The sequence below is a fragment of the Triplophysa dalaica genome, chromosome 22 (genome assembly GCF_015846415.1).
Source record: "Triplophysa dalaica isolate WHDGS20190420 chromosome 22, ASM1584641v1, whole genome shotgun sequence".
NCBI lineage: Eukaryota > Metazoa > Chordata > Actinopteri > Cypriniformes > Nemacheilidae > Triplophysa > Triplophysa dalaica.
In genome coordinates, this window is record NC_079563.1 from 14,551,436 (window position 1) to 14,573,627 (window position 22,192).

The 22,192-nt window shown below is 40.9% G+C and overlaps 1 protein-coding gene across 1 annotated transcript in view; it reads left to right on the forward strand.

The window, feature by feature from the left end:
- The window catches only part of ryr1a (ryanodine receptor 1a (skeletal)), a 43,066-nt gene that overhangs the window by 169 nt on the left and 20,705 nt on the right, over positions 1 to 22,192 (forward strand). Inside the window, exons 2-67 of the mRNA XM_056737479.1 lie at positions 3,173 to 3,292; positions 3,407 to 3,508; positions 3,974 to 4,048; positions 4,149 to 4,227; positions 4,315 to 4,427; positions 4,663 to 4,762; positions 4,895 to 4,991; positions 5,067 to 5,141; positions 5,215 to 5,371; positions 5,450 to 5,614; positions 5,702 to 5,823; positions 6,029 to 6,218; positions 6,330 to 6,465; positions 6,586 to 6,681; positions 7,230 to 7,348; positions 7,435 to 7,568; positions 7,652 to 7,893; positions 8,003 to 8,195; positions 8,407 to 8,623; positions 8,697 to 8,801; positions 8,886 to 8,989; positions 9,065 to 9,148; positions 9,239 to 9,398; positions 9,578 to 9,722; positions 9,837 to 10,042; positions 10,120 to 10,294; positions 10,383 to 10,591; positions 11,426 to 11,784; positions 11,920 to 12,046; positions 12,174 to 12,334; positions 12,454 to 12,616; positions 12,792 to 12,878; positions 12,976 to 13,202; positions 13,347 to 13,791; positions 13,906 to 14,475; positions 14,769 to 14,969; positions 15,067 to 15,178; positions 15,358 to 15,498; positions 15,589 to 15,862; positions 16,000 to 16,114; positions 16,239 to 16,371; positions 16,490 to 16,584; positions 16,655 to 16,790; positions 17,070 to 17,256; positions 17,366 to 17,477; positions 17,567 to 17,687; positions 17,766 to 17,935; positions 18,092 to 18,312; positions 18,420 to 18,510; positions 18,594 to 18,734; positions 18,816 to 18,979; positions 19,076 to 19,154; positions 19,259 to 19,348; positions 19,443 to 19,583; positions 19,668 to 19,745; positions 19,824 to 19,899; positions 20,121 to 20,244; positions 20,319 to 20,434; positions 20,526 to 20,593; positions 20,691 to 20,812; positions 21,017 to 21,066; positions 21,267 to 21,327; positions 21,416 to 21,542; positions 21,626 to 21,737; positions 21,856 to 21,937; positions 22,021 to 22,151. Of these exons, the coding sequence (XP_056593457.1) occupies positions 3,173 to 3,292; positions 3,407 to 3,508; positions 3,974 to 4,048; positions 4,149 to 4,227; positions 4,315 to 4,427; positions 4,663 to 4,762; positions 4,895 to 4,991; positions 5,067 to 5,141; positions 5,215 to 5,371; positions 5,450 to 5,614; positions 5,702 to 5,823; positions 6,029 to 6,218; positions 6,330 to 6,465; positions 6,586 to 6,681; positions 7,230 to 7,348; positions 7,435 to 7,568; positions 7,652 to 7,893; positions 8,003 to 8,195; positions 8,407 to 8,623; positions 8,697 to 8,801; positions 8,886 to 8,989; positions 9,065 to 9,148; positions 9,239 to 9,398; positions 9,578 to 9,722; positions 9,837 to 10,042; positions 10,120 to 10,294; positions 10,383 to 10,591; positions 11,426 to 11,784; positions 11,920 to 12,046; positions 12,174 to 12,334; positions 12,454 to 12,616; positions 12,792 to 12,878; positions 12,976 to 13,202; positions 13,347 to 13,791; positions 13,906 to 14,475; positions 14,769 to 14,969; positions 15,067 to 15,178; positions 15,358 to 15,498; positions 15,589 to 15,862; positions 16,000 to 16,114; positions 16,239 to 16,371; positions 16,490 to 16,584; positions 16,655 to 16,790; positions 17,070 to 17,256; positions 17,366 to 17,477; positions 17,567 to 17,687; positions 17,766 to 17,935; positions 18,092 to 18,312; positions 18,420 to 18,510; positions 18,594 to 18,734; positions 18,816 to 18,979; positions 19,076 to 19,154; positions 19,259 to 19,348; positions 19,443 to 19,583; positions 19,668 to 19,745; positions 19,824 to 19,899; positions 20,121 to 20,244; positions 20,319 to 20,434; positions 20,526 to 20,593; positions 20,691 to 20,812; positions 21,017 to 21,066; positions 21,267 to 21,327; positions 21,416 to 21,542; positions 21,626 to 21,737; positions 21,856 to 21,937; positions 22,021 to 22,151 (9,730 nt within the window). The remainder of the gene's footprint in view (positions 1 to 3,172; positions 3,293 to 3,406; positions 3,509 to 3,973; positions 4,049 to 4,148; positions 4,228 to 4,314; positions 4,428 to 4,662; positions 4,763 to 4,894; positions 4,992 to 5,066; positions 5,142 to 5,214; positions 5,372 to 5,449; positions 5,615 to 5,701; positions 5,824 to 6,028; positions 6,219 to 6,329; positions 6,466 to 6,585; positions 6,682 to 7,229; positions 7,349 to 7,434; positions 7,569 to 7,651; positions 7,894 to 8,002; positions 8,196 to 8,406; positions 8,624 to 8,696; positions 8,802 to 8,885; positions 8,990 to 9,064; positions 9,149 to 9,238; positions 9,399 to 9,577; positions 9,723 to 9,836; positions 10,043 to 10,119; positions 10,295 to 10,382; positions 10,592 to 11,425; positions 11,785 to 11,919; positions 12,047 to 12,173; positions 12,335 to 12,453; positions 12,617 to 12,791; positions 12,879 to 12,975; positions 13,203 to 13,346; positions 13,792 to 13,905; positions 14,476 to 14,768; positions 14,970 to 15,066; positions 15,179 to 15,357; positions 15,499 to 15,588; positions 15,863 to 15,999; positions 16,115 to 16,238; positions 16,372 to 16,489; positions 16,585 to 16,654; positions 16,791 to 17,069; positions 17,257 to 17,365; positions 17,478 to 17,566; positions 17,688 to 17,765; positions 17,936 to 18,091; positions 18,313 to 18,419; positions 18,511 to 18,593; positions 18,735 to 18,815; positions 18,980 to 19,075; positions 19,155 to 19,258; positions 19,349 to 19,442; positions 19,584 to 19,667; positions 19,746 to 19,823; positions 19,900 to 20,120; positions 20,245 to 20,318; positions 20,435 to 20,525; positions 20,594 to 20,690; positions 20,813 to 21,016; positions 21,067 to 21,266; positions 21,328 to 21,415; positions 21,543 to 21,625; positions 21,738 to 21,855; positions 21,938 to 22,020; positions 22,152 to 22,192) is intronic.

The following is a 22,192-nucleotide window of genomic DNA, read 5'->3' on the forward strand; positions in this document are numbered from 1 at the left end:
TACAAATGGATTTTCAGGAGTCCTTAATAAATTCACTTGAAAGATCATGTGATTGATAATAACTGAAAGTCAGGAAAATTCCTGTATATTAGTTTATATATATATTAACAGCAAACTTCAATACACTTTAATGAAAGCGTGTAGTGGAATGACATGGGCAGGTGTGGATTTGCTTGCATTGTTGACTATTTATACATTGTGAAGTGCAGAGGTTGGATTGTCACTGTTTGAAACTGGTTTTTACACTTGCTCTTAAAGCATGACCGCAACGTACTGCCAATACTAAGATATAAAACCAAAACTACAGACTATACACAGATGCAGAGATTGGTAAATGAAAGACCACACAGTCACACTACAACAGTAATGGCTAATGAGTTTACAGTTACTGCAGTAATGTAGAGTCCATTGTCATGCTTTAAGGAGAGAAAAGGTCATTGTAAATGCCTGACTGGGTCGTGCTGAGGTTGTGTCAACTTTTGGTTGATCCTTGGGTCATTGTCTGAAAAGCTGAAACGGAGAGATTTGTTGTCTGTTGTTTTGTAGACCATCATAAATAATCATATATATAAAACTAAATAAAAACAAAGCAAACCCATTAAATATTCTTTTCTAGTATTCCACTTTTCACATAGAGATCTGTGCTATCATCACATGGGAGTGAGTGAGAAGTATAAGTGCATAACAGTGTTTACACTTTTGTCCGAACGCTCGCTTTTTGCGACCACAAATGTTAGATTGGTATGATTAAAGTATTTATAATTCACAGAAAATATATATGTACATGCATTATGGAGGACGACCTGACACACAAGCATCGATGGAGGCTTTGCTGTCGTTGTTTTTATTATAGGCTATTAGTCTATATCCAGAGATGGGATTAGCATCGTGGTCTTCACTTGTTTATTTCTAATTAAGAGTTCTGTTATAAGTCCCGGTACTTTTTTTGCAGGCATCAGAGACTTTTCAGTTCAACTTTGGGTGCATGTACTAAAAAACTTATCTTCACAATTCACAAATGCTGATGTTTCACAGAGGCGAATTGCCAAACCGTTATTTGAATCATGTCATGTTCCTGTATTTCAGGATTTCACCATTTTTAAAAGGTTGTGCATGGTCCATTAAAAAAACTACTTTGACTATTTATTATTGAAACAGGAAGTTAGTCCATAGACATGATGATTTTTTTATCATTTCCAATCAATGATCAGATGATTTTACAATTTAGATTTTTTTGTTCATTAATGGTCCACAAAATTATGAATGAATTTATTTCATCCATGCACAGCATTCCTTGGATGATATAAGTGGACTATCCACTGGGGACTCTTTATTTATCGTTGGCCCCGTGATTCTGCCATGTAGGATCAGACGTCAGGCAGCTGTCTCCTTACAGTTCTGTGTCAATGATCTGCAACCGTCGCAAACAAACAATCATTCTGGCATGGCTCTGGTTCCAGTCTGAGCACTCTTGGCTGTGTGACGTGCTTCTGTATTCTGAGTGGGGTTAAAATGTGTGTATGGCAGGTGTTACAGCCTGAAATAGAGGAACATAGAATGAGAGTTTGGCCTCGAGTAGGAGCTGATGTAAAGCTTTTGCTACTGTAATTGGATCAAAATCTGTATTTGACTCTTTCTTCATTTGAGAAATATCGCTGTGGTATTGTCTCCATAAAAAAAATGCATGTGTCATTCGGTTACCAACACTCTTCAAAATATATTCTTTTGTGTTGTGTGGAAGAAAAAAGTCACATACAGATTTTAAATGACATGAGGGAGAATAAAGAATGAAAGAAGTTTAATTTTAGACTAAACTGTCCCTTTAAATGGGCTGTACTTGTCTAGTTTTTATATACTGTCGTATTTAATGAAAGCATTGACAGACCCAATAAACATAAAAAGATATATTTTTTGTACTTCCATCTTACTTTTCAAGAACAGGTTCATGTCCAATTCCACTGAATAGGTGCTTGGGTAGTTGAAAATATGCTGATCTCATAACGGTTGTATATTGTCATAGAGAGAATAGAGACACAGCAGGTCTCCGGTTACTAACAGCATGTGTCTATATAGACTGGCTTTTCCACAGCCCTTTAAATATCTCAGCGGAACGCACACTTGCATTCATACTAATACACCATCCCACAGCGTGTCAAGGACATGTTCACAGTATATAGCCTTCTGTATATATTGTTCATAGTACATACCGATTGTCACATTTTCATAGTACATGCCCATCGTAAATTATTTTCCTAATATTGTATTCTGTATTTATTCACACTGTATATCTGCACTTGCTAATTGCACTTCTGGTTAGACCTAAACTACATTTCGTTACACTGTACCTGTATATGTGTAATGACAATAAAGTTGAATCTAATCTAATCTAATCTAGACATGACCTGCATCAGTTTGTGTGTCAAAGCACGCTGGCAATGTGACATCTGCATGAAATAATGGCAGTGTTGTGTAAACATGAAATATTTAACACATAAGTTGTTACTGTTTTATCATGTTTTTATTGTGTTTTATTGTTTTAGCTGTATTTTTTTAATTATTATGGCAGAATCAAAACACACCAACCGCAGTTTTATTGATATTCATTGGAATGCACAATGAAAATACATTATTTTTGAAAACTTTCTCATTTTGGAACCAAACTCTTTACATACACTAATAGAAGTAATGAAATTGTAATTCTGCTAAATTCAGTTCTTAAGTGATTATAGTTACACAGGGTGGTGTCGTGCACAAAATTGGCATTGGAATAAAATATAATCAGCGGTGATGCTGATTTTTGTATAAACTGAGGTTTTATGTGCTTTGCAGTTCTAGAGCTTGTAGGTATATGATGCATAAATCTTCAAAGACAGTTTTAGTTTCATCAAATCCTCTTCACATGTGGTTTGGCTGTAACCCGACACACATTCACGATTAGAGACTTACTGCCTCGATCAAGGTCACAAATTCCATGTTATTTAGCAGTGGCGTGTGCAATACTCTTGCTGTAACACAAAACCCCAAGTGTTAATATCTGAGCAGACAGCGAATTACATGCACACATTTCCTTTCAATCTTTTAAAAAATGCTTAAAGCAATTTAAAGCCAGAGCGAAAATATCAAATTGACGCAGCAGTTGTTTCTTTAACATTTAACATTTGTGTGTATATAGGATGATCAGGTTGTTCTTCAGTGTACAGCCACCATCCTGAAAGAACAGATTAAACTCTGTCTGTCCTGTGAGGGATTTGGGAATCGCTTGTGTTTTCTGGAAACTACATCTAATGCCCAGGTACAATATACTGCTTAAAGTGCCACTTTAATCAGAGTTTATTAGATTCAACTGGTTGGTTTAGGACTGAAAGAGTCCCAGTTTGGCCTGTAAACACTTGTTTTGTCATTACAGAATGTTCCACCGGATCTGGCAATATGCGTCTTTATTCTGGAGCAGTCTTTATCTGTTCGGGCCCTTCAGGAAATGCTGGCTAACACGACTGAGCTTAATGAGGTACGGATGCATTTAACAGTAGAACCCAATCGTTCTTACAATACATATTAGATCGCTTCATTTCAAATGTGAGCACTTTTGTGTCCAGGATCAAAATTGTATGTATTGATTTATTCATTTTGTCTCTTTTGAATGATGTAGGAAGTGGATCTGGATAAATGGGTATGTTTCTCAGGGGCATGCTTTTCACTTTCTACTTTTAATTGTACTTTTTTGCAAATAAGAGACCCCGGTTAATCCGTACCTATTTGTAATCATTCACTCATATGCTAGTTTCTAGCAACTTTATTTTCATTAGTTGTGCTTCCTAGTTTTGGTGCTGGAATATAGCTGACAATTCACTATTTCACTGTCATCTATTTCATTTAATTTTCTCTCCTAATATCTTATGTGATGTGATGATGTTTGGCATCAAGATTTAATACCCTGAATTATATTACTTAAGTAACGTCTCGATTCTCGTAGTCATCACAAGGCGGAGGTCACCGGACGTTGTTGTACGGCCACGCCATCCTGCTCAGACACACACACTCAAGCATGGTGAGTCACATCTCAATACGCTCCCTTCTGAAAAATACCTTCATGACTACTAGTTGTAACACTTACCTATATGGTTTGGTCGTCTCATCGCATGGTGCAGTATCTCAGCTGTTTGACGACATCCAGGTCGCTCACAGACAAGCTGGCCTTTGATGTAGGCCTGCAAGAAGACTCGACAGGTGCCTGAATTATTGATGGAAGAATCAATAAATTGTTCCGCTTTTTCAAATTGGAAATCTAAGTAAAATTCTTGAATGTCTCTCCAGGTGAAGCATGCTGGTGGACTATTCACCCAGCATCCAAGCAGAGGTCAGAAGGTGAGAAGGTCAGGGTGGGTGATGACCTCATTCTGGTCAGTGTGTCTTCAGAGAGATATCTGGTAAGATCTGTTTCTGCATTTTTGATGTGCTGTAATTGAGAATATCATCACGATTGAAGGACATTATTTGGTACAATGAAAAGTAGAAGTGAAAGCCGATACCTATGCCCCTTTTGCTGTGAGTAAATTCAGCCTCAAGTGTCTTACTGCCTTTGTAAAACACAAGTCCTTCAGAGTTTTGGACTGAATTTGGTGGCCGCCTAGTTTTAGCTTAAATCTTTGGTCTCATCCACAGCACCTTTCTTACGCCAGTGGAGACCTCATGGTTGACGCCTCCTTCATGCAAACTCTTTGGAACATGAACCCTGTGTGTTCTGGATGTGAGCTGGCAGAGGGTAAGCTTGTCTCTGGTCACTCATCAATGGCTATAAAAAAAATGTGATAGTTTTAGTGCATTCTATTTCTATCAGTACTTCTATACACTAAGTCTTTCTAATACATTTTTATGCAATGTTTTATGTATCAAGGGTTTCTGACTGGCGGGCATGTTTTACGTCTTTTCCACGGCCACATGGATGAGTGTTTAGCTATTCCCGCCGCTGACCAGGGAGACGACCAGAGACGGTGGGAAGGATACTCATAAGATATAGTTATCACATACAAAAAAACTAACTAACCATTTATTTGTATCATTTTTAGAAATGCGCACTATGAAGGCGGTGCAGTATGCAGCCAAGCTAGGTCTCTGTGGAGGCTAGAGCCTCTTCGGATTGGGTTAGTATTGTATATAGATGTTTTTGTCCTTTTTTCCTGTTGTTTAATATTCATTCTATCTTATTTTGAACAGATGGAGCGGTAGCCACATGAAGTGGGGTCAGTCCTTTAGAGTCCGTCACATCACCACTGGCAGGTATCTGTGTCTGGATGAGGAGAAAGGGCTCTTGCTTGTGGACCCGGAAAAAGCCAAAACGAAGAACTCTGCCTTCTGTTTCCGTTTATCAAAGGTCTGTATCTATTTCCTTTACAAAAGTGCTTAACCAATACAATGACAGTCACCTAACCATTCCTTTGTCTCTGAGCAGGAGAAGACTGAGGTGGCTCAGAAGCGTGATGTTGAGGGTATGGGGATTCCAGAGATAAAGTATGGCGAGTCTATGTGTTTCGTTCAGCACGTATCCACCAGTCTGTGGCTTACGTATGCCTCAGTAGATGCCAAGTCTGCTCGCCTGGGGCCATTAAAGAGGAAGGTATATTTAAAGGTTACTTCGTGCAAAATCACACTAGTTAGACCTTGATTCTCAGTTCAAGCCAACGTTTGTTATCTTGCTTCTTAGGCTATACTGCATCAGGAAGGTCATATGGACGACGCGCTGACCGTGGCACGTTCACAGACAGCAGAGTCTCAGGCTGCAAGAATGATCTACAGCACAGCTGGACTCTTTACACAGTTCATCAAGTATAGTGAAACTGTACATCTGGTCTGAAGTCGATGTTTAATTGTCAGATTTAGTGATTATGTGTTAATAAATAAGTCAAAGGATACCGCTAATAAAGAATAAGTAGGCGTGTCTCAAATATCGACTGGTATTGTAAAGTATGTTAAAGGTAAATATCAGGGTTTTGTTGATTTGAGGGTATCGATGTGTTGCTCTCTCTTACAGGGGTCTGGACTCACTAAGCGGGAAGAATAAAACTCCGGGTCAATCCATGTCTCTGCCTCTGGACTCTGTGGTCCTTTCTTTGCAGGATCTCATCTTTTATTTCCGTCCTCCAGAGGAGGAGCTTGAACATGAGGAGAAGCAAACCAAACTGCGCTCATTAAGGAACCGTCAGAATTTATTCCAGGAGGAGGTCTGTCACACATATACAAAGGAATACTTTCCTACAAAAGCACATCCGATGCATGAGATGTACAAATCTGCACACAAAACTGACATGTTTACCATCTGCTTCTCTGCATAGGGCATGATCTCACTTGTGCTGGACTGCGTTGATCGGTTGAACGTCTACAACACAGCAGCACACTTCTCTGAGTTTGCTGGGGAAGAGGCGGGCGATTCCTGGAGAGAGATAGTCAACTTATTTTATGAGCTGCTGGGTATGAGCACATTCAATCTTAATATCTTAAAAAATTGACAATATTTTACATGAGCATCATGTTCTTTGTATTTTAAAATTGACTTACCTTTCTTATTTAACATCTTTATTTTTTTTATAGCATCTCTGATCAGAGGAAACAGGGCAAACTGTGCTTTGTTCTGTGATAATTTGGATTGGTTGGTCAGCAAACTGGACCGTTTAGAGGCGTCCTCAGGTAAGATGTTACCGTCTGTAAGACTTCAGACAAGTGTCTCTAGGGCTTATTTTAGATACGACAAAGATTTTTATATATTATTAAATAGAATTCCAGTGAAACTTTAGTATGGAAACCTAAACAATAAATATTTTCTTGATTTCGTTCACACGGTTAAAGTTAAAGATCCACTGAAGTGCTTTCAAATGTGCAGCTTTGTTGGATGCATTGACATATTTTCTGCTTAAATGATACGTTAGGATGGGTCATATTGTGTGGCTCCTCCTCTTTTTTAAATAGCCAATTGCCTTTAGTTTATCTCACAAATTTTAATTTGATGAGAAGCTGGACTGCAGAATGATGTCATAAAAACATTGATCCAACTGTTTGTTTGAAATGCTTATTTCTTACATATATATTACATTTCCATCACATGTATTTATTTGAAAGTTGCTTTTATCCAAAGTGACCCGATGTTTACATTTTAACAGAAAAGTTTTTTTTTTCTGGGGAATCAAACCGATCACTGAACACACAGTAAGATGCTGTTAAAAAATCTTTATTTTCAGGTATTCTGGAGGTGCTATATTGCATTCTGATTGAAAGTCCTGAAGTGCTTAACATCATCCAAGAAAACCACATCAAATCCATCATCGCACTTTTGGACAAACATGGACGTAATCACAAGGTTGTTCTCGCATCATTTTGTAACCCACATTAAATTAGTTTTTCTATCATATCTCACCACACGTGCTCCTACAATCGGCCTTCTAGGTTCTGGATGTGCTGTGCTCTTTGTGCGTTTGTAATGGTGTGGCCGTGAGGTCTAATCAGAATCTGATCACTGAGAATCTGCTTCCGGGTCGGGATCTCCTCTTGCAGACCAACATTATCAATTATGTCACCAGGTGATAAAAATATATATATATATGTATTGTTTTAACACTGACACTTAACAAGTTTGACATTTTTGTCTTTTACCATGTTCCAGTATGAGACCCAATATTTTTCTGGGAACATGTGAAGGTTCAACGCAGTATAAGAAGTGGTACTACGAAATAATAGTAGACCACGTGGATTCGTTCCTGACCCCGCAGGCATGTCATCTTCGTGTGGGCTGGGCTTTGACAGAGGGCTACAGTCCTTATCCTGGAGGTGGAGAGGGATGGGGAGGCAACGGTGTGGGAGATGATCTTTACTCGTATGGTTTTGATGGGCTAAACCTGTGGACAGGTGAAGATTGTTTAGAGAAATAAATGTGTTTAAACGCATCACTGACCAATAACCAATCAGATTATTTCTGCGGTTCTGTTTGGCGTTCACGTCCCTGATCTCTCTATAGGTCGTGTTCCACGTCAGGTGACCTCACCCAGTCAGCACATCCTCGCACCTGAGGACGTGGTGAGCTGCTGTTTGGATCTGAGCGTACCGAGTATCTCCTTCCGCATCAATGGACATCCCGTTCAAGGCATGTTTGAGAACTTCAATCTGGATGGTCTCTTCTTCCCTGTGGTCAGCTTCTCAGCTGGCATTAAGTAAGAGCAAATTCAGAAATGCTTCAATTGCCTTTGTTGTGAAATTGCATGACTTTCACATTCATGGATCTTTTAAAGTCTGACTAACTGTACAGTGTATTCTAAGTTCACAATTGAGTCAGTTATATGACTTGCTCCCTTGAAATCAAACCTATGACTCTTGTTATTGCAAGCGCCATGATCTTCAATACATTTTGCTTTGACTTAACAGGGTTCGCTATCTTCTCGGTGGACGACAAGGAGACTTCAAATTTCTTCCTCCTCCAGGTTACGCTCCATGCTATGAAGCAGTTCTCCCCAAAGACAGACTGCGGATCGAGCCCATTAAAGAATACAAGCATGACTTTGACGGCGTCCGGAACCTTCTGGGGCCAACCCAGTCTCTGTCACACACTGCCTTCACTCCCTATCCTGTCGACACCGTGCAGGTGAGCTTTTAATCATCTTTCTTTTGAATGACAGCGTGAATTTAAATCTAAATGAACTTACTTTATTCCTCAGATTGTTCTCCCACCTCATCTAGAGCGTATTAGAGAGAAACTGGCTGAGAATAGCCACGAGCTGTGGGCCGTCACCCGTATCGAGCAGGGCTGGACATATGGACCAGTGAGTCTTTTAAAAAAAAAAATTGCACTATATTGGTCCTTCTTCCTTTCTATGTACCGTCAATAACTGTTTTCACTATTTTAGTTTCGAGATGACAATAAGAAGCTTCATCCATGTCTAGTGGACTTCCAGGGTCTCCCGGAACCAGAGAAGAACTACAACCTGGCCATGTCCGGAGAGACATTGAAGTGAGGAGGAAACACATTTTTTTTACTGCCGTATGTGTGTGGATGTGGTTTATTAACATTTAATTCTCTATGTAGGACCCTTCTGGCTTTGGGATGTCATGTAGGCATGGGTGATGAGAAAGCCGAGGAGAACCTGAAAAAGATCAAACTACCCAAGACGTCAGTACTCCCAGACTGTAGAGAGCAAACTAAGATATCAAAATAAAAATGACAAAATATCTAATTCCGGTTTCTTGTTCAATATATAAGATATATGCAGAGCAATGGATATAAACCTGCACCTTTGGACCTCAACCATGTGAAACTGACACCAAATCAGAACACGCTAGTGGAAAGACTGGCTGAGAATGGACACAATGTCTGGGCTCGTGATCGGGTTCGCCAAGGCTGGACTTACAGCATCATTCAGGTCGGCTTGCTTTATTTTTTTATCTAGTAGTACGATGGAAGGTAAAATTAAATGACTAGAGCAATTGCAAAAATTCACTTTTTCCCGATGCTCCCGTCAACAGAATTTTGAAAAATAAATAACTGCTAATTGGGTTAACAGTGTTTAAAGCTGTTCTTTGTGATTTTACTTACTTTTAGGACATTGTGAACAAACGTAACCCCCGTCTCGTACCATACAATCTTCTGGATGAGAAGACGAAAAAGACCAATCGTGATACAGTTTGCGCTGCTGTACGGACTCTCATAGGCTATGGCTACAATATTGAACCACCTGACCAGGAGAGCAGTGAGTCCATCTATGTTACTTTTGATAATTCCTTGAATGATCCCCAAAAAAGCACAAAGCTATTTGTTTGAGAAGAAGGGCGGTTAAAGAATCCCATTTCGTGTATTCCAGGTGGTCATGGTCCCGGCAGCGGTCGGAGCGATAAGATCCGTCTGTTCAGAGCGGAGAAATCCTACGCTGTTACCCAAGGAAAATGGTACTTTGAGTTTGAAGCGGTGACGGTGGGCGAGATGAGAGTCGGTTGGGCGAGACCCAGCGTTCATGCAGACAGAGAGCTAGGATCTGATGACCTGGCCTATGTCTTCAATGGATGCAGGGTACTGAAAACCCCCAACAATGGTCTTTGAGTGTTCGTAAATTCTGGGTGGAGCGTAACCAAGATTAATCTCCGTAGGCTCAACGGTGGCACATTGGGAATGAGCCGTTTGGCCGACAGTGGCAGCCTGGAGATGTGGTGGGCTGCATGATAGACCTGACAGAGCAGAACATCATGTTTACTCTTAATGGAGAAATGCTGATCAGTGATTCTGGGTCTGAGATGGCCTTCAAAGACATTGAGATTGGAGAGGGTATGAGTCAGGAATAGACCTTCTTAAATATACAGATGTTTCTCAAATGTGAATCATTGTAATTACATGCGTCTATTTTTCTGTCCAGGCTTCATTCCTGTGTGCAGTCTTGGACAATCTCAGGTGGGTCGTATCAACCTTGGGCAGAATGTGAGCAGTCTGCGTTACTTCACAATCTGCGGCCTGCAGGAAGGGTTTGAACCATTCGCTATCAACATGAAGAGAGATATCACCATGTGGTTCAGCAAAAGCCTGCCCCAGTTTGTACCTGTCCCTACAGACCATCCACATCTTGAGGTACAAATAATGAACAAAAAATTGAGTCTGAATAACACATTATGATTCGATTCCAATTGATGATCAAAACATGCGCTGCGTTCGAAATCACATACTGTGTCATTTTGTTCTGAAATGAGTACCTACCTATCGACCATTAAAACAGTACGTTCTATATAGTATGAATACATTTCAGACAAACTGCATCCGCCATGTTTTATGGTCATGTGACCCATATGCTCTTTGACCTATGACGTATTAACAACAACCTGTACGTAGGTGCTGATAAAAACATATTTAAGTAACAAGAAATGTATTAATTGGCACATTCCTTAAAAGTGGACATCTGCCTTAATGTGTTCTTTATTTAGAAAACAATTTAATTTGATATAAAAATATTTAATTAATATGCTTTTCGTAACTCAAACTTATTTTGGTAATTTTGGATGGAGGTATGACGTATTTGTTGCTTTTGATGCTGTAGCGCACCCTACTGTATAACAGTGAAAACATGGAAAGATGCAGGAAGAGTAAACACTTCGAAAATGCTTTTGCATGCATTCAATACCCTGATAACCTACAATACTTCTTTTGTATACTACAGATCATGCTGTGCAAAAAAATCTGGATCCCAGAATGCACTTCTTGATCTTGAGTGTGGTAAATTAACAAGAAGTGACACCAGCTTCCTGATTAATAAACATTTTCAAAAAATGTTAAATGACCATTTTTACTTCCAACGTGATCATATGGACACTACTATATGAAATGAACACGCAGGTCTTGGAACCGTTACATGACCTGGTCTTATATGACGCTTTACACAAAATTCACCTTCTGTGCTTTCCCCAATAGGTGTCCCGTGTGGACGGAACAGTAGATAGCGCCCCCTGTCTAAAACTCACCCACAGGACATACGGATCCCAGAACGCCAACACAGATCTCATGTTCTTTAGACTCAGCATGCCTATAGAATTCCATGAGACCTTCAAGGTCCCGGTGGGGGCCTCACCTCTGACCCGCACCCTAACTATCCCAGAGGATGAAACTCTTGAGGTGGACCCTGAATCAGAGTTTGAGCTTCTGAAGAAGTCGGCCACTCGCAAAGAGCAAGATGAAAAAGAGAAAGAGCCATCTGTCCCGAAAGAGCTTCCTGGGAATAAAGAGGGAGAGAATGAGAAGGACACCACCACAGAGAAGAGCAAAAAAAAAGGGTGAGGAGGATTGCAGAGATATTTTTTTCTTGCTTTACACAGTAAATCTTATGATATATTATGTTTAGGTCATTATTTAAACCTAAAATCAAATGAAATCTAAAACTGAGATGACAAATTATCTGTGGTTTCTAGGTTCTTTTCCAAAGCTAAGAGGGCAGCATTATCCCAGGCTCCCGTGGTTCCTACAGTTCCCCGACTGATAGAGGACGTTGTACCAGATGACCGAGACGATGCTGAAATCATCGCAAACACAACAACTGTATGAATAAACTATCAAATCTATTGCCATATTTGAAAATTCCCAAACTTCCACATGTAGACACTTGAGTGCAGATCATGTCATCTACAAAATCTTCAAATGCAATTTTGTTCTTAATTCCCTGCAGTATTATTATTCAGTCCGGATATTTGCAGGCCAGGAGCCCAGCGGAGTGTGGGTAGGCTGGGTTACTCCTGACTACCACCTATATGATCTACACTTTGATCTTGGCAAAGTCCGAAATGTAACTGTAACCGTTGGGGATGACAAAGGCAACATTCATGATAGGTAATAAACTTAAATATATTATAACTATTTTAACATTTTATATGGTAATATTGCAAATAGAGCACATATATCAGCACTTTTTAAATGTATTCATTTGGGATCTCTCTTGCTTTCCACAGTGTTAAACGCAGTAACTGCTACATGGTGTGGGGAGGAGAGTTTGGCGGCTCGCAGCAAACTCGCATCAGTCAGGATGACTTTGTGATTGGTTGCTTGGTGGACCTGGACACAGGACTCATGACTTTCGCAGCCAATGGGAAGGAAATCAACACTTTCTACCAGGTGAGATAAAGCACACTGAGGTCCGTTTTCTGCATTTTGTAAAAGTTTGTATGAGTGCAAGATGAGTCATCAATATTTACTGTAGGCCCTTTACACAAATGTGAAAGGCAATTGAAACCATATAACATTTTTATGCTCATAGCTTGACTTGATACAATTTTTTTTGTTGTTTAAGGTGGAACCCAACACTAAGCTGTTTCCTGCTGTGTTTTGTTTGCCGTCCAGCCAGAACATGTTACAAGTGGAACTGGGCAAATTAAAGGTCACTATAAAGCAACATACACTGTAGTTTTATGCTTATTTTTCCTTTAATTCTTGTTATTTCAACTCTAATTCTGCTCTTTGCTGACTTTATCCAGAACATTATGCCCATCTCTGCAGCCATGTTCCGCAGTGACCATAAGAATCCAGTTCCTCAATGTCCTCCCAGGTTAGATGTCCAGATGCTGACTCCAGTCATATGGAGCCGGATGCCAAATCACTTTTTGGCCCCTGAAACAGGCCGTGTGAGTGAGAGGCAGGGGTGGAAAGTTCAGTGTTCTGAACCTCTCATTATGATGGCACTGCATATTCCTGAGGAGAACAGGTATTACATTGATATGTATGTCATGTCACGTTACACTTAAGAGCAAATATTTCATATTTTAATATATTTGGCCTAAAATCCTAAGCAAAGCATGGTTTAAAACACACAAAACTCTATTTTTAACATGTTATTTCATTTTTCCAGATGTCTTGATATCTTGGAACTTTCAGAGCGCATTGACCTGATGACGTTCCATTACCACACACTGAAGCTGTACGGCTCAGTCTGCGCTCTGGGCAACAATCGTGTTGCTCATGCCCTCTGTAGTCACGTTGACGAATTGCAGCTCTTCTATGCTATTGAGAACACCTACCTGCCCGGTCCCATCCGCAGTGGCTACTATGACCTGCTCATCTCCATGCATCTCGAGTCTGCCAAACGCAACCGTCTCATGACCAATAAGGAGTTCATCGTGCCCATGACGGATGAGACACGGAGCATCACTCTATACTCGGACGCTGAGAAGGCTCATGCGCTGCCAGGTGTTGGACTTACCACCTGCCTGCGGCCCAAGCTACACTTTGCCCCCACAGGGTTTGTGGGCACCAATGCAGACCTCTACACCCTCAGCCCCTTCTATCCTCTCCAGGTAAATGAAGACCCACCCACTTTTCTTTAAAAAATATATTCTTTTAATAATTTTTTTGTTAATTTGCATATTTCATACTGTTTCCCACTTTGCTTTGTCATTCCCAAACACAAGATGCTCAAGGACCACGCCCTCAGCATGCTTACAGAAGCAGTGCAGGACGGAGGACAGGCCATGCGTGATCCCGTAGGGGGCAGCGTCGAGTTCCACTTTGTGCCAATCCTGAAGCTAATCAGCACCCTGCTCATAATGGGCGTGTTTGACGACAGTGACGTAAAACACATCCTGAAGCTCATCGAGCCGTCTGTGTTCACTGACGGTGAAAATCCAGCTGAAGACCCAGAGGCGACCAAATCCGGAGGTGCAGAGAAACAGCTGGCCTGCAAAGAAGAAGGGATGGAGGTCAAAGAGGTAGAGGGCGACAACCGGGGAGAGCTGATGGATGAAGGTGTGGGAGAGGAAGAAGAGGATGAGGAATTTGAGCCTGATGAGGAAGAGGAATATGAAGAGGAGGCGGAAACAGGAGAGGAAGATGAACATGCTGCGGAAAAAACAGACCGGGAGAAAGTGGCCGATACAGAGAGGCAGAAGGAGGCTGCTGTAGAAGAAGCAGAGGTGAAGGAAGAGGAAGATGTGGGAGAAGGACTTCTGCACATGAAGCTTCCTGAATCTGTTAAACTTCAGGTGAAACGAATCTTATTAAGGACAATTATAGAGTTGTCATCATGTCATTCAAAACCGGTATGTGACTCTTTCATCTATGGAAGACAAAAGAGGATATTTTGAGGAATGTTTCAGGGGTTTTGTGTCGATACAATTGAAACCAATGGGCACCATTGTGGTTTGATTACCAAAATTCTTCAAAATATATTTTGTGGTCTGCAGAATAAAGAAAGTCAAATAAGTTTGGAATGACATGAGGGTGATCAAATGATCTACTAGTGTTTGGTAACCTGAAAGTGTCCCCTTTTCCTTAGATGTGTACCTTACTGCAGTATTTCTGTGACTGTGAGCTGCGTCACCGAGTGGAAGCCATTATCGCTTTCTCAGACAAATTTGTCAACCACGTGCAAACCAATCAGAGGCAGCGTTATAATGAGCTCATGCAGGCCTTCACAATGAGTGCTGCCGAAACTGCCCGCAAGACCCGTGAGTTTCGCTCACCCCCACAGGAACAGGTGCTGCACTTTTGTAGAGAAAATTCAGACATTGCTTACATGGTGAAGTGACGTTTCATACTCGGTTCTTTTTGGGTTTTCATGTGTGGTCATGTAGGTAAACATGCTAATGAACTTCAAGAACTGTCCGGAGGTAGAAGATTGTCCCGTTCCAGAGGAAGTCCGAAATGATTTGCTGACCTTCCACCATGACCTGTTAGCTCACTGCGGTCAGTATAAGCACAAAGAAAACAATGTTTGTTATCTGTAAACAACTTTACCCAATGATTTCTTCTAACTTCTGTCACTTTCCCTTTGGTGTTCAGCCCAGGATTTTTTCAAAAGTCACTGTTTACCCCAATTCGAAAATCTGAGGAGTTACAGTGTTTCTTTCAAATTTCTGCAACAGGTGTACATATTGAAGAAGAAGAAGAGGAAGAGCAGGTGGACACTTCTCTCCGTGGACGTCTTTTAAGACTGGTGATGAAAGTGAAGAACTTACGAAAGAAGCCAGAGGCTGAGCCTGAACCTGAAGAAGAAGTGAAACCCAGTAAAAGAACCACCTTTAATTATTATAAATTAGACATTCGTTTTTTTTTTCGAACGGCTGTGTGCCCAATCTTGCTCTGCTGTGTCACAGGTACTCTACAGGAGTTGATTTCTCACACTATGATCCACTGGGCTCAGGAGTCTTTCATTCAGAACCCTGAGCTTGTGCGGCTGATGTTCAGTTTGTTACATCGGCAGTACGACGCCCTGGGTGAGCTGATCCGAGCGCTGCCCAAAGCCTACATCATCAACGCTGTGTCCGTGCAGGACACCATGGAATTGCTGGAATGTCTGGGACAAATCCGATCCCTGTTGATTGTTCAGATGGGACCAGAAGAAGAGAGACTGATGATTCAAAGTATCGGGTAAGCAAACAAATGCAACATGAGCAGAATGGCTGGAGCACCTATAATATTTAATTCTATAAAAACTTTTCTTACAACTTTAATAGCAACTGTCAGATCACCAGAGAAACTTTGCAACCACTCTATTTCTTTTTTAGAAACATCATGAGCAACAGAGTCTTTTACCAGCACCCAAACCTCATGAGAGCTTTGGGAATGCACGAGACCGTCATGGAGGTCATGGTGAATGTCCTTGGAGGTGGAGATTCCAAGGTCCATATTTTAAACAATTCTGTCCATTTGTCATAGATGTTTGACTTGTTTTAACTTAAATGTTACCTTCAAGCAATGAAGAGTAGTGTATACCTTCTGAATGCGGGTTTGGCTCTCTTTGCAGGAGATCCGGTTCCCTCGTGTGGTGACCAACTGCTGTCGGTTCTTGTGTTACTTCTGTCGTATAAGCAGGCAGAATCAGCGCTCCATGTTTGATCATCTGGGATATCTCCTGCAGAACAGCGGCATCGGGCTTGGTGAAATATTCTTTCTCTTATTGTTCTTGTGCCTTCACAATTAGGCTTATCTAAAACTATAAACTGCATGTGTCATTTAATCTAATCTTGTCTCGATTAACCACATTCACTCTTTCAGGAATGCGTGGCTCCACTCCTCTCGATGTTGCTGCTGCATCTTGTATCGATAACAATGAGCTTGCGCTGGCTCTCCAGGAACAAGACCTTGAGATGGTGAGAGATTCTTAAGGGACCAACTTTGACCTGTCTAGATTTTTTTCTCATTCCTCTTCTGTTTGTGTAGGTGGTGAAGTACCTGGCAGGTTGTGGTCTGCAGAGCTGCCCCATGCTCTTATCAAAAGGATACCCAGATATAGGGTGGAACCCTTGTGGAGGAGAGAAGTACCTGGATTTCCTCCGATTTGCTGTATTCGTTAATGGTTGGTTTACTTTGCTTATTTCTTACTGTATAGGAATGAAAGTTAATTAAGACAATGTATACCATAGTTATGAACGCTGCAACAGCAACTGAAATGTTGACTGTTCCAAGATGGTGGATGCAGAAGTGGTGGAATTTGGCATCTATACTGTATATCTATGCTGTATACACCTGGTGTATTTGTTAATGCAATTACATGGCATCTTTAATGAAAGATTAAAACATGTTTTTATATAGTTTCACAGACTGAGAAAGATTATGTCTAATGTTCTTCTTTCAGGAGAGAGCGTGGAAGAGAATGCTAACGTTGTGGTTCGGCTGTTAATCAGGAGGCCTGAATGTTTTGGACCCGCCTTGAGAGGAGAGGGAGGGAACGGCCTTCTCGCTGCGATTGAAGAAGCCATTAAGATCTCAGAGGATCCAGCAAGAGATGGACCCACTGTTAAGAAAGACAGACGCTTCCCAATGTACACGCAAAGAATCACTGTATTTCCTTACAATGTGTTGTAACTGTAACAGTTGGTATATCTCGATGTAGAGAAAGTTGATGAATTTTTCTTACCGGTGTGGTGTCAGGTTTGGAGGAGAGGAGCAACACGAGGAGAACAGAGTGCACCTTGGAAACGCCATTATGTCCTTCTACTCTGCTCTTATTGATCTGCTGGGTCGCTGTGCTCCTGAGATGCACGTAAGTGAATTTTTATGTAATTGTGTGAGTTTACAGAATATGAATTGATTTGGCTGCTGAACATCTTGCTCGTCCTGTCTGTTTTGTAGTTGATTCAGGCTGGTAAAGGTGAAGCTTTGAGAATCAGGGCTATTCTTAGGTCTCTGGTGCCCATTGAGGATCTAGTTGGTGTGATCAGCTTGTCAGTCCAAATACCTGCTTTTGGAAAAGGTGACGATCGGTTGGGAATTTGTCAGTGACGGTGCTGTAAAGAGTCATTTCTGATGTCCTTTTTCACTTATCTTTCAGATAACAGCATCATTGAGCCAAAGATGTCTGCAAGTTTTGTGCCTGATCATAAGGCACCCATGGTTCTGTTCCTGGACAGAGTCTACGGAATTGACAACCAAGACTTCTTGTTGCACGTATTAGAAGTGGGCTTCCTTCCAGACATGAGAGCAGCAGCTTCTTTGGACACAGTAAGATCCCTATTGTATTAATACAACTATGTTGTCCGGGGTTTTATTGACATAAACAAAATGTGTGTTGCTTGCATGGTAAAAGTTTACCATAACTAACTTTTGACTGTTGTCATGTAGACACATGTCCTATTACTCTCTCCTTCTTTCTCTAAGGCTGCCTTCAGCACTACAGAGATGGCACTGGCTCTTAACCGTTACCTTTGTTCCGCTGTGCTTCCTCTGATCACCAAATGCGCTCCTCTGTTTGCTGGCACTGAGCACCGCGCCATCATGATCGACTCCATGCTCCACACCATCTACAGGCTTTCACGGGGCCGCTCGTTTACCAAAGCTCAGAGAGATGTTATTGAGGAATGCCTCATGTCCTTATGCAGGTATTAAGTTGTACACTTATAGTACTGGTTGTTTCTTGATTTAACTGAGGATTTAAGGTGATGAGAGATCAGATTAGCATTTGTAATATTTAATGTTTGCGGTGCAGGTACTTGCGTCCTTCAATGCTTCAGCACCTTCTTAGGCGACTGGTGTTTGATGTGCCGATTTTAAACGAGTATGCCAAAATGCCTCTTAAGGTAAGAAACAATTCCATTCCTTGACAGTGCAATGCTTTTTAAGGGATTGCTGTAGATCTTCTAATTTATGGCATTGTTTTTAGCTGCTTACAAATCATTACGAGCGCTGTTGGAAGTACTATTGCTTGCCCAACGGCTGGGCTAACTTTGGCGTATCATCGGAGGAGGAGCTTCATCTCACCCGTAAACTCTTTTGGGGGATTTTTGAATCTCTGGCTCACAAGGTAAGGTCTCATAAACATGAAGTATGCTAAACAACTGAATTGTTTCTGAAAACTGCTTCTCTGTTTCGTGTCTGCCAATAGAAATTTGATGCAGAGCTGTTTAAAATCGCCATGCCCTGCATATGCGCCATCGCTGGAGCAATTCCTCCAGATTATGTGGATGCCAGCTACTCATCCAAAACCGAGAAGAAAGCTTCAGTTGATGCTGAGGGCAACTTTGACCCTAAACCAGTGGAAACCACAAAGTACAGAGTTTTGTCTGTTTGTTTAACTCTGTTGTTTACTAGCAGATAGACTGAAAGGATGCAGTGCTTTAACTGTTGGTATGTTGTCTTTTGCAGCACCATCATACCTGAGAAATTGGATGGTTTTATGAACAGATATGCAGAATACACTCATGACAAATGGGCTTTTGAAAAGGTATGGTTTCAACTTGATCGTCTGATTTTCTCTAATGTTGTTTTTCTCTTAGTTTTCAGAAACTTTATGAAAGATTTTCAGTATTATTATCTAATATTCTCCAGATCCAAAATAACTGGACATTCGGCGAGGTGCTGGATGAAAATGCCAAGACCCATCCCATGCTCAGACCTTACAAAACATTCTCTGAAAAGGTGACGAAAGTCATATACAGTATTATGACATTTCCCTCTCAACAGATAAGCAAGTACATCACTTCAAATACTAACTCATTGATTTTTGCATTAGGATAAAGAAATCTACCGCTGGCCCATTAAAGAGTCAGTCAAGGCTATGATTGCTTGGGAGTGGACACTAGACAAAGCCAGAGATGGAGATGATGATAAAACAGAGAAGAAGACAGCTCGTAAGATATCACAGACTGCACAGGTAAGCACATATGTGGAGAACTAATTGAAACATGGAGATTCCATCTGAAGTTGTGCTCACAGATGCCACCCCTGTCTCTTGTAGGCGACCTATGACCCCAGTCATGGCTACAGCCCTCAGCCCATTGACATTTCAGGCATGACACTGTCTAGAGAGCTTCAGGTATGCCCACAAAATCATCTTGCTTATAGTATATTAACTATCGATATTTTTCAGAAATAATACTATCTGCTTTTCCAGTCCATGGCAGAGCAGCTTGCAGAGAACTATCACAACACCTGGGGACGCAAGAAAAAAATGGAGCTACAAACAAAAGGTTTGCTGATGAATTTATTTATCTTTCACACCTCTTGAAAAAATCTTAAGAGAGGATGTTCTAAGATGTAATCTCACAAATACATCAGTTGCCCTTTAATACCAATTTACCTATGGACACATGCACAGTGTGTTGAATGTAGGTGGTACAAAGTTGTTCTATGCATCTTAGCCCCTCATTTTACTTTTGTCAATAACATTGTTTCTCGTGTTTGTAATTAGGAGGAGGAACACACCCTTTGCTTGTGCCCTATGATACGCTGACAGCTAAGGAAAAGGCCCGAGACAGAGAGAAAGCATATGAACTTCTCAAGTTTCTCCAGCTAAATGGATATTCTGTGACAAGGTAAACGACTCAATAGCCATCAGTTGAAATCAATAGTAAGGAAAACATTTTATGAAAAATGTCTGTTTGTTTAGGGGGCTGAAGGATATGGAGAGCGATATTTCATCTATTGAGAAGCGTTTTGCGTATGGCTTTCTACAGAAGCTGCTCAAGTGGATGGACATTGCCCAGGAATTCATAGCACATCTTGGTAAAATACCTCTTCATCCACACGTACTGCTAGGAGAAGAGTATTTGATCCCATTATACGACTGAAATTCTTCTGGTGTTTGGTTTTACAGAGGCAGTTGTGAGCAGCGGCCGTGTGGAAAAGTCGCCACATGAGCAAGAGATCAAGTTCTTTGCCAAGGTTAGACTCGAGAAAAAATCCTTGAATTGTTCTAAATCTGTTCCAACCTTGGATATCATAATGACTGATAATAATGGCTGACATGTTCCCCCCTCAGATTCTTCTGCCTTTGATAAACCAGTATTATAAAAATCACTGCCTCTACTTCCTCTCCACACCAGCCAAAATCCTAGGCAGTGGCGGACATGCCTCCAACAAAGAAAAAGAGATGATTGCAAGGTAAATGTGTGCATAAAAATAGTTCCAGAGTCAATAGTACACTTTATAAGTGTGTATTTTACCATAGTTTTTCATTAGTTGCCATTTTTGTTTGAATTTTACCCTTTTCTTTCTGCTTTCGTTTCCTTCTTTCATTTAATTTCCATTTCCTTACTTCTCTCATTGGTTTCTTTTTATTTGGCATCTCTGATGATGATGATGCAGTATCTTTTGTAAGATGTCTGCCCTGGTGAGACACAGGGTGTTTCTCTTTGGTAAGATATCTTCACTTTCTCTGTTGGTCTTCTTTTCATTGTTTCCTCTCTGCTTCCGTTACTTGAAAAATTTTGGTTTTCATGATTTTCTCTATCCATGATGAATGCTGTATCTCAGAGTAAGAGTATTACGAAAAAGATGTGATACATTTATATAAAAGCTAAAGAAGTAACCTATACCTCCTGGCTATGATACGCAGGTACGGATGCTCCCGCTATTGTCAACTGTCTCCATATTCTTGCACGGTCACTTGATGCCAGGTTTGTAATTCGGACAAATGGCTCTTTTAGAGCAAACAATTGACAAGAACTGCTGTCATTTAGAGTCTGATTGTCTTACATTGATCAGAACTGTGATGAAATCCGGACCTGAGATTGTTAAGGCAGGGCTGCGATCTTTCTTCGAGAGCGCTGCTGATGACATCGAAAAGATGGTGGAAAACCTCAAACTTGGGAAAGTGTCCAAAGGCAATCAGGTATGAAAACAGCAGCATTTGTGGTGTGGCATGAAATATCATGTATTTCACTGCATTCATTTCATTTTTCTCGGGTGTCTCAGCCAGTGAAAGGTGTGTCCCAGAATATCAACTACACCACGACGGCTTTGCTCCCTGTGCTCACGTCACTGTTCGACCACATCGCTCAGCATCAGTTTGGAGACGATGTTATCCGTAAGGACCTTTAATAGAACCTTTCTGAACTGTCCCATCATGCACTGCACATTTTTGTTTATACTTGTACTTTGTATACTTGTATCAACGTCCCTCTCTTTATCTGTTATATGGTCAGTGGATGATTTGCAGATGTCCTGCTACAGAATCATGTGTAGTATTTATTCTCTTGGTACTGTGAAGACTCCACATGCAGAGAGGTTTGTTTAGGTGTATTGAAGTATGCAGTATTGCTAGATTTTGTGCCATTTTTTATATTTTTTCATTTATTTATTTACATCAGACAAAGACCAGCTCTAGGAGAATGCCTCGCACATCTCGCCAATGCCATGCCTGTAGCCTACCTGGAGCCCCATCTTAATGAATACAATGCATTTTCAGTGTACACTACCAAGACGCAAAGAGAAAGATCAAGTAAGTCGTATACATGCACACAATTTAAAATTGAACTTTTT